This window comes from Antrostomus carolinensis, unplaced genomic scaffold (genome assembly GCF_000700745.2).
Source record: "Antrostomus carolinensis isolate BGI_N321 unplaced genomic scaffold, ASM70074v2 scaffold53757, whole genome shotgun sequence".
Taxonomy (NCBI): domain Eukaryota; kingdom Metazoa; phylum Chordata; class Aves; order Caprimulgiformes; family Caprimulgidae; genus Antrostomus; species Antrostomus carolinensis.
In genome coordinates, this window is record NW_010329148.1 from 31,780 (window position 1) to 47,607 (window position 15,828).

General features: G+C 36.4%; 1 protein-coding gene across 1 annotated transcript in view; it reads right to left on the minus strand.

Moving 5' to 3' along the window:
* Positions 1 to 4,201: 4,201 nt before the first annotated feature.
* The window catches only part of TSPAN3 (tetraspanin 3), a gene marked incomplete at its 5' end in the record, with an annotated part of 20,976 nt that continues 9,349 nt past the window's right edge, over positions 4,202 to 15,828 (minus strand). The window contains 6 exons of the mRNA XM_010172427.2: positions 4,202 to 5,169; positions 10,209 to 10,292; positions 10,588 to 10,740; positions 11,771 to 11,872; positions 14,705 to 14,779; positions 15,070 to 15,261. Coding sequence (XP_010170729.2) covers positions 5,077 to 5,169; positions 10,209 to 10,292; positions 10,588 to 10,740; positions 11,771 to 11,872; positions 14,705 to 14,779; positions 15,070 to 15,261 — 699 coding nt within the window. The remainder of the gene's footprint in view (positions 5,170 to 10,208; positions 10,293 to 10,587; positions 10,741 to 11,770; positions 11,873 to 14,704; positions 14,780 to 15,069; positions 15,262 to 15,828) is intronic.

Sequence of the window (15,828 nt, forward strand, 5' to 3'; positions counted from 1 at the left end):
TCTGATAATCTCTTATTTGCATGGTTAAAGTTCATGTCCAGGTTTAGTATACAAAACCTGGCTACACTTTCATGTTATGGATAAACTGTACTTGTTGTTCACCTGCAGTGTAAATACACCACACAAAATACAGCTGAACAGCTATCCTGGAGTCTAGACATGGAGGGAAACCACAGCTGCTGCCAGGCACATATCAAGCAGAGACTACTGCAGCCACAGCAAGGACTTAGTCAAAGGTATATGCCTGGACTAAATACATATCATGAAAACAAAACCTGTATATCACTAAGGCAACTGTCATAGCAAGGAAGTAAAGAAACAGGTGGCCAAACTCTACATCTCATGTCTACCTCTGCCATGCCAGCCAGCTGTCAGGGTACAGATCAGCTATGAGGAGATGCAGAGATAAGAAGGAAAAGATTAGCAAGATGAGTTTTGAAAAAGGATGTGGAAGTAGAGGTAGGCTTATTTTACGTAAGAAAGGCCAGCTACTCCAATCACTGAGGGTGGCACCAAAGAACGAAAATTGAAAAAAAACCCCAACAATTTAGAGGCTCTGGTGGCAGTCTGCTAAGCACTGCATTCATCCAAGTGTGTGCTTATCCTACAGGATCTAAGATCCACTGCACTAAGAGACTTCTATTGCATTTCACTAGGATTTATCTCAGGCCAAAGATGAATTCAGTTACAAGATCTACTAACTGTATTGTGGAGGCTATCAGTACCACTATTATCACAATTGCTTATCTCTTATCTGAAATGTCAAGTACTGAAAAATCTCATGACCTGTCCTCTTCTTGCTATCAAGACAGGTTTTTTTTTTGTTTTTTACTAACTTTGTTAAATTGAGTTTGTTGGACCATTTTTCCATCTTGTTTAATAAGACAAATGCACATCTGATCATGCCTTACTAGTCTACAGTCTGAATGAGATTCTTGACTTCTCCTGAGCCTATTAGGTTGCTGAAAGGCAGTAAAGCACAGGACTCGCACTACAGTGCACTTAAGTCATTTTAATGGCAGCAAGAAGAAACAAAGCTCAATTAAAACAAACCCTTAAGGCAATTCTAATCCCATGTTAAAAAGCTCTGGATCAGGTCAGGCTCACTGCTGCAGGCAACCTACATGCTTATGTGCTCCACATAGCACACATGTTCAATTCTTCTTTGGATAATTTCCTGAGCAGTCATGAGACCTCATTGCCTCTTCAGCAGAAGGTATGTGCCTCATCCAGGTAGTCTGGATGAGCAGACACTTCAGCTGTGCAGCTAGGGTGAAGTTAACATACTGCCAGCTGTTTGAAGCTGGAAATCAAAGTACTGTCACACAGAAAAGATGCAGCCACTCCCTTAAATACAAACACAGGCTTTTCTCTCCAGATCAGTGGTGCTTGTATTAAAAGCTTCACTGGCTGAAGTAAAAATAATAACTGCTGAAAAGAAGTAGCTAGACTTCATAGATAGCATTATCAGCACTTGACAGCCTAGTGAAACTTTAAAATGTAAACAACGTACTACAGCATCATCAGTCCTACAGAGCTTCTATCAAGCCTATCAGCAGGGTACCAAGAATTATTTATTGGTTCTGTATTTCCTATGCTCTAACATCTTACCATAACAGAACTGAATTTTGGTAGATTCTGCACTACAGAAGATGAGTTGCACCAGATTAAGTACTGGGATAGGAACATGCTACATATTGTATATTCAAAAAAGTTAAATACACAGAAGAAATCTCTTAGGAGCAGTAAGTTACATCTAAAAACAAAGACACATGACATTTTGCTTGCAAAATTAGCAGTATTGCCTTATATCCAGCTACAAGATAGCCAAGAGGAAATCCACAAAGGAATTGAAAATATCAGACACAGGAGTCAAGGAAAAAAGAGTTAGCGTGAAACTAAGTCATCCCCTAACCCCTAAGAAGCACTGGTAGATATGAGCATATTAGAAAGGCCAAATTACAGTAACATCAACATTCTTCTCTAATGCAATCCAAAGCTTATTCATTCTTTCAGTAAGACAAAAAAGTATTTCCTGAATGTATCGAGCTTATTTCACTTGCTGCAATTTAAGCTCATGATTTTTCAATAGTCATAGAAAATGACTATTGACTAAAATGTTCTTCAGGTACATGAGATTTCCACAAAAACAAAGGGAATAATCTAATATTCCCTTTGCTAGAATGCTGATCTTAAAAATAGTTAATACATGTGGACTCTGGGTCTGAAGTAGAATAAAGAAAAAGGCAGTTATAATCAGTGATGCTAAAGTTGAAAGAGAAATTAAGAATTCATGTTTAAAGTGTTCGTGAGAATGGTGTTTCAACTTAAGTTTCAAGAGTGTAAACTAGCTAGGAAACACAAGAAGAGGGGCAGTGAGAAAGATAAAGGATCATAGCTCAGACCAGAGATACTGAGCAAGTCCAATTAACACAGCTTGGGTAGAGACTACACTGCAAACTACACCACTACTGAGCAAACCAAACTGGTTTGTTCTGGAAGCAGTGGACTTCTGGTACTCCTAGAATTAATTAAGCATAGGCTAATTTACCATATTTTTCTCTCTAATTTACCATATTTTTCTCTCTAATATTAAGTAGCCCCTACTAACCCTCATGTTGCCATGGCTCCACTACCTTTGATACTTGAGTTTATCTCAAACTAACTAGTGGAGGTAACTTTATACTACAGTGCAATTAAAGTCCTATGATAAATAGGGTTCAACAGTAACAGACAGAAAGACAACTAGCAACTGGAAATGTACTAGAGGAAAAAAAAACAACAAAAAAAACCAAACCCACAAGCCTCTTCATCTTGCTCACACCTAAGTTTTCAGATTTTTCTTGTTTTATTTTTCATGTTGTTCATTATCACAATGAAGTCCACACTGGAAAATAGTGCTCTGAATGTTTATAGGAGCCTGAGTTTCATTATGGTATAATTTCAGAGGAAGAAGATTGTGTTTTGAAAGAAAATTGTAAAATATCTATTGAGTAGATTCAGAAAAAGTTTCCACATTTCAACATGAATTCTCTGCATTTTCTAAAGCAAGCAGAGACTTGCCTGATCTACATGCAAGTACTTGGTGCTATATCATCAAGTCATCTCTACTTCAAATCCATGTCTTCCAGTAAGATTAACAAGTACATGCACTGTAAGCACTCCATAACTATCCTCACTTCAGATAAGTATTTTCCAGCTCCTAACTGTGGAGCTACTTTCTGCCTTGTAGCTAATAAGAGCTGACTACCTTTTGAAGCATCCTTAGCTTTGTTTTGTGCAACCCAAGTCTGTTTTAAAAACCTCTTCTGGTCTGATTCTTATAAGCCAGGGTCATCTCAATCTTCTTAGTCTGGGATCTTACCAAGCATATTTACAATATGCAATACAACATGACGCAGATAATCCTTAAATTTGTCAACACTTCTGAGGGTAGCTTCTGTTAACAACTACCACATCCGGGAAATTTAACGCCAAAGTCCCAGGAGGCCTTTCAGGTTATTAAGCCACATAACATACTAAGAATTAAAATCTAAGCCCCAAGGGCATAACAACTAAAACCCACCTCTAGAAAAATATAGAATTCCAAAAGTATACTTCTACAGCAGTGTAACAACTCTGAGAAACTTAAATCCCCCCCACAAGATATATTTGCTTTAACAACAGACTATGCATATTAGAATTCTTTTGTGGAGCGATGTTTCTTTGGGTATTTGAGAATATTATGATGTCAGTTTGGCTGAGCTTGTCTACTTTGCATGATAAAGCACATATGCAACTGGTAGAAATTCTGAACATTCCTGGCTTCTGCAAATCACAAGGCAGCTGAAGCCTTGGAAAGCAAAGCAGTGACTAACCATCCGAATAACATAAAACACATTAATGCATAATTAACACACAGCAGTTATAGTGTGGCTATTCATCTCCCGCTGTTGAGAGGCAACAGATCCTTCCTTAATTGTACTCGCAAGATGTTAACTTTCTACCAAGTTCAACCAAGTTTGTTGTGCTCCGTTTCTCCCGTATTTTTTGAAATAAAAAGAACAAACAATACAATCAAGCTTCCACCAAACCTTAAATACAGACCTACTTAAGTGAAACCACTTAAAACTGGTGCTTTCATATTAAAGCTTAGGCTTCTAGCACACCAGGACTCTGTTTGAACAAACACACCCGAACCTTAAACAGAAAACAAGACACATTTATAGGGAGGATATACAGAGATTTATTTAACCAGGTTTACTATTTACAGTTGAGATCACTTTCACATATTACTTCGCTACTCTACATGGCTACATTGTTTCCAAACCAATTTAAGATCTACAGTCTAACAGCTCACTCAACACATAAAACCTTTCTTCATAGAAAAAAGAAATATTTCATTATAGAACAGTAGTGCATACATTATAATTCTGAAAAGCCAGTTTGTACTTCTCATATTTTAATCCACTAATGTCTGAAAGATTTGCTCTCTGAAGGTTAAAACTGCAGTCACATGATCCTAAAATGTTGGTTAGTCTTTTTTTTTTTTTTTTTCATTTTTTATATATAAAGTGTACTGGACTTTACTTAAGTGTTTTTTAAAAAGTGACACTGGTGAAGAGCAAGATTTAAATATTTTTCCTCAAATTAAATACAGCTGGCTTTCTTTGTACAACTTTGGCCAAAAAAAAAAAAAGCTCCATGTAGTGAAGGTTTAAGAAATTCTCTCTCTATATGCAAGAATCAGCCAGTTAATGCTTAGAGGTAATCTACCAAAGTAGGCACACATCCTTTTGATATTCATATCAACCAAATTACACTTAACTTGCAAATGGTTCTGAAATTAGGAAGTTTACTAGTGTACTAAAACATTTAGATACATGAACAGCTGGCTAAAACAGTGAAAGTCACAGGTAATTATATGGGTGTGTGTAAAGCTGAGTTGTTTTGCCCATCACCAGTGTACAGTACAGCTGTCCTCATCTGTGAAAGGTGTGCTTTGACTAAGCTTAGGGCAAGAAAGCTATCGCAGTAGACGTGGCCCATTCACCTTCACATAAGTGAGATAAGATTGAACTGCGAGTTCGTTCTCTTCTAGGCATAGGTTCCACCAGTGATGAGAAGTTCGTAGGCAGGATCCCGGCTCCTCCTACATAGTACTATACAGGCACACAACATGCCCAGAAGCTATAGAGAAAAAAAAAAAACAACACAAAACAAAAAAGAAAACAAGCTGAGTACAAAGAAGGCACTTCAAGAGATTTAACCTTGGCACAGAAATTGTCAGCATGCTTCGCAAGACGGTAATTGTCCATAAGATACATGTCAACAAATGCATTGATCTTGAAAAAGCTTCATTTCCTGCTGCAAAAAGCAAGGACCACAAACTCCAGCCTTACTTTCTTGCGACATTGTCTTGGACATCTTTAACAAAAGCTTTTTGGTCAGTCACTTATATTCTGACTCAATAACCCAGATGGAAAAAAATAATAATAATAAAAAAAATCACTTTTTTAATGAAAGCTACAGATTTTTAGATACTGTTTCTGGTATGAAAAACCAAAGTGAAATTCAAATGCACTGGCCTCTAATTGCTATGATGAGAAAGAGCAAAATTTTAGAGTTTTATGAACCTACTTCATTGCTGAAATGTCTTTCAAATGCTCAATCTTTGTGAATTACTCACTTCTAGACATTTTCCTGTTGTTAAAATTCACAGTAGCATGACTGTGCTGGCAAGTCTGCAGGAATTTAGGTATGATCACCCTGTATACATTTACAAGACTTAAATCAGATGAATGTCATCAGGGATGTAGGGCATGATATTTTACTGAAGCTGCATGTTTATGGTAGGTAGAGTAAGACTGTACCCACTGAAAAAAAAACCAACCCAGGTATAGTGTTATGTTCTGTGGTCTACAGTAATTGGCAACAGTTTCTAGTAAAGAGATTATATTGATGCATAGAAGTCTATTCACAGATGCAAATATTTCAAGAGGCTCCTGTCATAGCTTTGGACTATAAAGCATCACTCAGAAGGTAAATAAGTTCATAAAAAACCCCCCAAAAAACCACACCCCAAAAACCAAAACAGAAAGCAAACAAGAATGAAATGGGTGATCAGATAATGAAGTATAAAGCTTATCCATTGATACAGCAAAAACCCAGCAAAAACATAGCACTGGGACATTACTAATTTTTTAAAATAGTCTGATGCAAACATCACACGTGTAGCAGATTTTAAAACTAAATGATGGTGCATGCAACATAGTACTTAAATCTGCTGAAAGACTGAAGAAAATGTTTTAAAAATCCTATGTCTAAATAAGCAGTGATTAAAGAGGCATGATGAAATTCTAGGATGAGTTTTTAACTTCCTGGAAAGGAACAAGCTGTATAGATTAATAATATTCTTTGTCTGGAGTGTATTATCTGCTTTGAATCTACAGCAGAAACCAGTTCAGGCTCAAAAAAGCACATGGAGAGTAACCTAGAGCATGGTACTTCAGCATGTTGGTAAAAACAGCACCTTTCCTCACTTTCCATCAGTACTTGAGTGGTTCCAGTTCACAGACTAACTCCCAAATACATGTTAACATAGAATGGTTTGGGATGGAAGGGAGCTTTAAAGGTCATCGAGTCCAAACCTCCTGCAACAAGCAGGGGCATCTTCAACTAGATCAGGTTGCTCAGGTTGGTATATTCATGTCAGAGCAAGAAAAAAAAAAAAAACAAACAAGAGTTATATGACAGAATGACTCTTTGTGGACATAACCCTAAGTGAGGAGGTAATATCAACAGTCAGAAAAACCTTAAGTCAGACTTGTGAGATGGAGAGTTTATGGTAGACGCCAGTGGCTACAGAACTCTGCAGAAGACTCACAGCCTACAAGTATTGAAACTTCATCTTTTTCCCTGTTCAAAACAAGGAAAAAAATGGAGAGTGTGCTGCAGAAAACACCTCGAAGAGATGCTGCAGAAGACACCATGAAAATTATAGTCACTTGCTATAATTAATTCTAGCCATGTATTGTAAGTAAATACATATTTACATTTATTTACAGTTATTCACACAAAGATAATCCTGGTCAGTGACTCACTCAAGACATTCAATTTATATACAGCTTTGTAAAATCTGAAACAATCAGGTATTGTAGTATGAACTCACGTAAGCAACTTCTGAGTTACTATTTAAACCATTTATATCCTTCAGGAGGCTAGAGAGCCTATTCCTAAAATTCACTGTAAACACATAAGTAATCTCTGTATTTCAAATTTCTCTAGAGAAATTTAGTATGTGATTTTAAGAAATATGCTAGCACCTCTGAAGCTTTTTCTAAGGTATTTGATTCTGTTTCTCTTCAGTTATTACTTAACATTGTGAACAAAAATATTTAAGAAAGTCTGTGTTGATGAAGGATCCATGCATCCCCCTTTTCTTCAACTTTCAGAAAAGTTTAGACACATCTCACACAGTCAAAAGGTTTGTTTGGTTTTGGTTTGTTGTTTGTTTGTTGGGGTTGTTTGTTTTTGGGGTTTGTTTTGGGTTTTTTTTGCCTGCTAGCAGTAACTATATTCAATTTGCTTTCAAACCTGTTTGCCTTTTTTATTTTCTGTACATTGGCTATATATATATATATATATATATATATGCCAAGCTCAGGACCTTGTAAGTGATCACTAACTACAAAAGCTGTCTTTAAAGATGAACTCTGCAGCTAATCAGGCATCATTTCTACTGCACTGCAATGCCTTTGCTGCTTTCAGCTTCCTTCCTACTTATTAATAGTTCTGTGGTTTGAGACCAGGGAATTATCATACACTGGAAGGTCCCCATGGTAACTGAAACATGAACATACCTAAAATTACTTATATGCGGAAAAGACTAAGCTTTCCACAAATTCCAGGCCTTGCAAAAATTCTCCTCAGTCTTTTAAAGAAAGTACCAAAGGCTATGTTTGTTGAATGCAAGCTATTAGAGATAATGAACTTTGGACAGCCTTATTGCATAATGTATAAAATAATCAGTTTGGGGTGGACTCTATGCAGTGGGTAGAGGAAAGGTAATAAAATTCACCAAAAGTTAAGAAAAACGTAATTACTCCTCTAAGTTTACAGGACATGACCTTGGTTACAGGCAAGTTGCTAAAGTTTATATTCTGATCTCAATTTTAATTAGCCCATGCACTATTTTGCCAAGAATCAGGCTAAATACATACTTAAATTCTGTATTACAAATAAGACAATATCACAATTTATGTCTTCAGTTTCAGGAGATGAATAATAGAACAGTCTGAATATGGTTTAGTATCAACTTAAGTGAAACTGATGTCTTTTAAAAACATGTGACTTTACAACCATTTGAACTGCGGAGCAAAAATAAAACAATATGACCTCTGATAGATTTGAATGTGATTGCCACTCTGAACATTATTAGACAGAAATTTCAGGAGCATTCCCAACACTCTGTATTCTGTATTTATCTGTATTCTATTCATTTTCTAAACAGGTATCACGTAGTTTGTTTTAACTTTAAGCAAAAAAATTTCAAAATGCAGTACTGTAGCATTAGCAAAGAAATTTCTCTGATGTTCTTATTTCCTTGACAAACTGTTTATACAGTATGTACTTTCTGCCAATAGCTTGATTACTGACATATGGAGACAAATCAAAGAGCGCTCACTGCAGAAGGGATACAAATAGCATGCTTGCCTAGAATTGATGAGCCAGGAATAACAGAAGGATGAAAGTAGCCACATTCCCATTGCAAGCACAGGTCAGAAATTCTGGCCCAATCTCAGAGAGAACTGTAACTATACTGCTTTTTGGGGCAGATCTGTTAATCAGCCTGCAAACTCCAAAACCAGGAATAATGTTTCTTCTTGGGATTCAGCTCACTGAGCCTTATAATACATTTTTTTCCTACATAAAAAAAAATCTGGCACAGTGACCATGGTTGTGGTAAATACATTTATTTACATTACACAAATATATTTCAGTATTCAATCAGACTAAATATTGCCTTAATAGTTAAAGATCTAAGAATAGCAATTAAAAAAAATACCTTCCTCCAGAAGACTAAGCACAGATCTCACCAAATTTTAAGTTCATAGCTGAAGTAATCTGGTTCTGGACAGTTCAACAATGTTACTGTATATAGTGTTACCTAGGAGTAACCCTTGCAGCATTGAAATAGAAATTTAACCATATTTTCACAAGACTGTTTGCAAAAGATTACTTACCGTCAAACACACAATACAGCTCAAAAGCTGCTTTTGAAAACAAAAGTGCCTAAACCACCTGACTCAACAGGTATAATGTTTTCCAAATTCAAATGCTACTAAGGGCACAAACGTAACTCTGAAATTAGTTTTCAAGTCTCTTGGGATTCAGCATATATATACTACATTTCTCAGAGGCCATAACATTGGCGCAGTCTGAAAATAATGTGATTACTGTACTAAGCCTGCCAAATTGACGAGCATTCAAAATTCCAATTTTACAGTTGTTTAGAAGACTGTTCTAGTCTTTTTAAATCAATCTAAATAAGTACTGAGATACAAATCAGTCTATTTCCTCAGTTACTTTTTATGACCAGGGTAACTGTAATAATTAAGGTTCATGTGGGAGACAGCCTGTACTCAGTTTTAAGTAGGCAGGGTCTCCAGTTTAGAACCCCTTATTTTGCCAGTCCAGAAGCCAAGAAATCTTCAGGACACAATGCAAAATTCAGTTGCACAAGAGCAGAGTACCCTATCAAAAACCCTGGTGTATCTCTTGGGTAGTCCGGACATTACTTGTATGCCATGAAATACAGTTAAACTGATGTACCTCTAAAATAGCATGAAATATGAGCTATTTGTTTTAAAGTTGGAAATCAAATACTTTGCAAATTCTTCAAGCATTAAATGCTATCAGATCACATTCATGACACTTAATAAACAATTAGTTTTCAAGAAATAATTTACCATTTATGTTCTAGTAGATTACTGCATGTAACATTGACTGTTCTATCTTCAAATCTATTAGAATATACATCTGCATGACAGTAGTTTTTAGACCATGCATGGTTGAGAAGTCTAAAGTGTTTAGATCCTTCTGACTGATGTTCATTGTGTGCTCCTAAACCAAGGAGAGACTAAAGCTGTCATCATTCTGTAGTTACCTGGACAGCATTTTAGAATTTCAATTCAGAAAAAGTTTACAGCTAAAGAATATTCTCTTACCTGAATAGCAGCAAATGCTAATGCTGCCCAGATGACGTACATCATGATCTCTTGAAGCTTCTTTACAACCAGCGCCTCACACCCCTGCAACAAGATGACTTCTTAGATATCCATCTGGCAACCACATTTAGGCACAGAAAAAAAAAAAACCCTAAAAGCATCAAACAGGGCAGAAAGATAATCCAAACACTAAAAAAGTCATTACTTAGTATATCACAGATTAAAAAAGGAAAGAATGTGTTTTTTTTTCCTCTAGAAACCATGTTTATTTCCTGTTAATACAAATACTCCCAAGACTTCATACTCCCACTAAAAAGAAAATTAAACAATTGTCAGCAAAAGCACATGGCTACATAAGTTCATACTTTGGCTGTCTTACCTCAGAATAAAGGTCCATTGGGCGGGTCAGACTGCCTGTACAATTGCTGAGGGCTGCTTTGCAACAGCTAAGCGGCACACTGTTATTTTTAGTTTGTTTGAACCAGACAGTATTCTCCCAGTCTGAATAGTTATGGATCCCACAGCAGCGCAGCTGAAAAGACACCCAGGTAAAGAGCCAATGTGGGGTAAGGCAGCAATTCTAATTGCAATACCAAGAACACAAGCATATTAAGGTAAGGATACCTTTGCTACTTGAGTAACACAAAGTATTTGACAGTTACCTAAGCAAATCATAGATTGAGTGTAGTTTAAAGGGGCTTATAGTCTTAAATCATTTAAGTTACTCCTCACATAATACAGATTTGAAATTTCTGTTCTTGAGGAACATCTGACAACCCACTTTCCCCTCGTGCCTCCTAGACAAGACAAAAGCTTTTAACTTTGGCTTAGCACAGCTCTATCCTTAAAGCTTACAACTGGTGCTTGAAAAAAAAAACAACGTTGCTTTCTGGACACAGTTGTGGCATGAACCAGTGTTTGCTCCTCTCACAGAATTGTGGTGCAGAATTAAAGCTAATTTGATACAGTCACATGCCTATGTGGCCATGTAGAAAGCCTTCAGGAATGAACCAATTAAAAATAAACACAGTTCCATTCTTGCTTAGGGCTCATACTCTATTGCAGTCCTTTTTGTGTACAGTGCAGCCTCAAACAGAGGTATTGCCCTAAGTGTCAATTTGCCAGCTTCTTGTCCTTTTTCCTTTCAGGAGGGATTTTAAGCAAGGTATTAATTAGTAGCATAACCCACTTAAATGCATTAGACATTTAACATGTAAATATTAGGCAACTTTAATTGATGCAATTTTACCCCCAGTACTTTCTAGATAAATCTGTGCAGATGTGAGAACATTCTGCAGTGTTCCATTGCAGAAAAATAAGTACTAAATATCTGAATCCAAACGCTCATTCATAGATAGCCATTCACACAAAATGCATCTTCCCATCAACAATGTCATAATTCCACTAATTCTAATCAAGTTAAGCTATTTATTGACCAACCAGCTGTTTCCTAGATTTGTCAGAACGGAGGAAGATATGCCACACAAGTAGCAGAGCACCAAAGCATCTGTGTTTTAAGGACAGAAAGAAGTGAAAAGTTCTCAAGTGTCTCGCGGTCTCACCTGCCTCTGTACATAGTCAATAGCACGACTGGCTGCATCAGGATTTGTCCCATTGTATCCGTTGTATACTTTCTGAATGCTGTGATCAACTTCATCCTCCACCTGTGAAGTATTAGGAAAGCATCTGCATTAGCACACCAACACAAGTAGTACAGGTCTAAGTAAAATTATATAAATTCTAATTATAAGCAATTCAGGAAACCAAGGTAACTGCCCATCATCTGATATCAGCATACTTTGGTGGTACAGCTTCTTAAAATTCTAACTTTTTCTAACTTTTGCAAAGATGTTGTTAGCTTGCAGCTGATGGACAAGAAAAAACCAAGCAGTTATCTTACATAAGATTTTAGACAAAGCAACTTTACAATGTCTCTCAGAAAGGAAATTGCTTTTATTATGTCACAGTGGCAGACATTCCATGAAGTTAAGGGCTCTCCCTAAGAGCTTGCATTCACCTTTCCACTTCCTAACTCCTTCAAAGTTTCAAACCAAAACCAGTATAACTACCTGGGCTAACTTGTTCCCTTTGGGACCACAGGGATATGAGTAAGTCATACCACCTGCTCTTCCCATTCTGACTGAAGTACAGGTAAGTTCTCAAAGATGAGGTCTTTTGGCCGACTATTCTATCCTACAGTGGCCAAGCTCTCCGTTCAGTCCCAGTCCTCCCACACTTCCTGAGAAACATGGATGGCAGTACATTGTATGCAGCAACAGCTACAGGAATAGCTCCTAAAGCTACTGCAGATGAGTCAAGCTGCTAAAGATTCTGTCAAGTACATGTGTTAGAAATGGATGCTACACAAGAATCACCACTTGTCCCCCAAAAGGCATCTTATAATGCCCATTTTGGAAGAAATCTTACTAGAAACTTTCAAGTAATATGTTTCACTGTAAACTGTTACTTAAATCCACAGAAAATTTGGTGTAGTTAAACATTTGCACAACAGTAAGATTAGCTCTGAATTGTTTTTTTTTTTTCCCTATCACATTCAACAAGAATTATATGCAAGGAATGTAATCTTAGGGCTGAGCATTAACTAAGCATGCATATTCTTTAGATTCGCAAGTTACAGTAGGGAAGGCTTGCAGCACATAATTCCCTTAAATGCTTTAAGGGAAGAATTTTCTGCAGCAATAGCACAAGCTTCATTCCTCCCCCACCTAAGAATGCTGGTTATCTTTACAAGTAAATCTGTATCAAGACAGATACGAATAGAAGTCAGTTTAGCCTGCACAGGCAGCTTGTTTCAGACTACTTTAAAAATCAATTGTTTGATGATTTAACTAATGTGATTTACAACTCTGATTCATATAACAAAACAGCTGTTCAATTTGTTATATAGGTTTTAAATAATTTATTTCAGTGCTTGCCTGTATATCTTTTGGCTTATGGTTCAGTTAGGGCAACATTATGCCTGAAGTCCATGCAAAGTACAGACAATGCAAACAGAAGTCACTAGCTCTAGCTAACTGGCAGGTTTATGAAATCAAAGACAGTTAACTACTTCTTCCAGGGAAAAAAAAACCCCAGTAAGTCCTGAACCAACTGACAACCTGTTTAAACCCTACTGCCTTTTACAAAGAGCCTTACTTCTCCTGATAAGGAGCAATGCTAGCAGATTCTACAGCAGGGCAATCTTATCACAATATGACCTATGCGTGCTTCGTGTTGTTCTGAAAGAGTAGGACTCTGAATTGGATCCACACATGCAGGTTTGCTGAGGCATGCTGGAAAATTAGATGATTTTAAGATCAGCCATTGTATCTTAACTTTGCAGCACACAATGCTACTTTCTTGAGACATTATAGTCGGTCTCCCTTGGTACCAACAGTTTTGATGAACAACTGTCATGTCTTAAATCTTTCCTTTCGTTTGTGAAGTTTTGTTTGGAAGTTTGTACAGTTCACACTAGAGTAATTAGTGATTCTAACGTTATTTGTGTGCCTTAAAAAAAACAAAATTAAAAAACCAAACAAAAAACCACACAGAATATGCCATGTCAGAAACAAAAGAACAAAATTAGCAAAGCACAGAGCTGCCTTATTTATCCTGGCAAAAATAATCAGAAATCTAAGCAGATTTCACCTTCCAGTTCACTGGTAATAAATTTATTTCTGACACTCCTGTTGCACTTGAAAACAATAGTTTAAGACACTAAGTACTGATACCTTGCTATTAATATACCACTGGAGTGTCCTATAATGCAATCATACTACACATCACAGCTAAAAATGTCTTTCCTGCTAATTTTTTGGCAGGATTTAGGTGCAGACATAACAAAATCCAGTAAAACTGTGCAAGTTCGAAAATTTTTTTTCTTCAAGGTACACTGTGTTATCTCTGCCACATGGTATATTTCTGCCATATATCATGCTGGTAGAAACAGAATTAATTTCATTTTCCCAGTCCCATTTCTTAACTTCCATTAAACAAACAGTGGGAAAAGTAATTTCTTTAGCCATAACCTTTGTCAACAACCTGTATAAAGCTAAATAGCATACATTAACACGTTCTATCTATTTGATTTTATTATTATGCAGTGTTAGTTTGTATACCAAAACACAAGACAACATTTAAGTTATTGCATATCAAAACAATATGCTCTATGTTCAAATATTGTGCAACCTGAACCATTCACAAAGTTAAAGCATAAATAAATTAGAAGACCATCTGGAAAATGGAAAGGTTAATGATATATTCCAGTTAATTTTTTTTACCTCTGAGAAAACTTTCTGCTTTGCTTTGAAAAATAATGATGTTCTAAATTTTAAGATATTGATATCTCAAATTAATCCACTTAGAAGTTTGGTTTTATTCCCTTAAGAAATACTAAAGAACAGTTCTACAGAATTAAATACAATAAAGACTACACCTCTGTATTTTGGTCACAGTTCACATCAAAATACTTACTGAAATTGAGAAGTTATTACCTTTGCTCTGTAGATGTATCCAAGAACAACCACCACAACTTCAGTGATAAAAACCAAGAGCAAGATGATCACAAACTGTAAAATGAAATCAAGAGTGTTTGTGCAAACAATTTTACTCAATGAGATGACCAGTTCTAAAAAAAAAAGTAAAACTGAGGAGCCTTCTACTGCCAGAACTGGCTAATTTAACACCATTATTCAGAACAGAAAATTGAAATAAGATGTTGATAACCAAATATAAGAGGAAAGTATTTAAGGTCATAAGATAAGAACAGACTTAAAAAGTATTTTTGAAGTCTATTAAACAGGAAAGCAGCCAAATATATAACAGGCAAACATCATCACATAAAAACTCTGCAACTTACCGTAGCAAGCCCACAGCGACTTTCTCGAATTGTGGCACAGCACCCAATAAGTCCAATAATAAAAAGAAGTGTTCCCACAGCTATGATAATAACTGCTGGAATTAGTGTGTAGACATCTTCAAAGAAGTGATCATAGTCATCATATGTGATGAACACATAGGCTCCCACGTAGCACAGTATGCCTGCTGCTGCCTACAACAGAGACAATAATGTGGTAAGTTTCTTTGAACACCACCCAGCAAGGCTACTTCGCAACAAATATTTTATCAAACATCATGAAGTAGTCCTCCTGAGAAATTAGATTTTTTTTTTTTTAACCTTTGATAGGTTATAACATATGTTTGTCAGGAACATCTCAAATGGAGGCCAGCCAGTAGTTTTCAAACTATATTTAAGCTAGGCAGATTTAGTTTGACTACACCATAGCAGTCTTCTGAGGCACTGAGTCAAAAAATGAGGGTAAACATGCTATGAACACTAAAGCCTTGCTCCCTGATTTTAAGTACTTCCTTCCCATGCTATGAATGAAACTTTCTACACAGTCTGACATTCACAAACTGTCTCATACTTTTGAGAACAGGACTCCAGTCTACCCAAGCAGCAAGTTATTTGCTATTCAACAGCTTTTCAGAACATGTATACAGTTCTTTTATCTGCCATTATTTACCTACTACTTAGTCTTCCATTTTGCTGATTACTAGCTATGATCTAATGTTATAACAGAATAGATACACACATGGCAAACTTTAACCTCTGCTA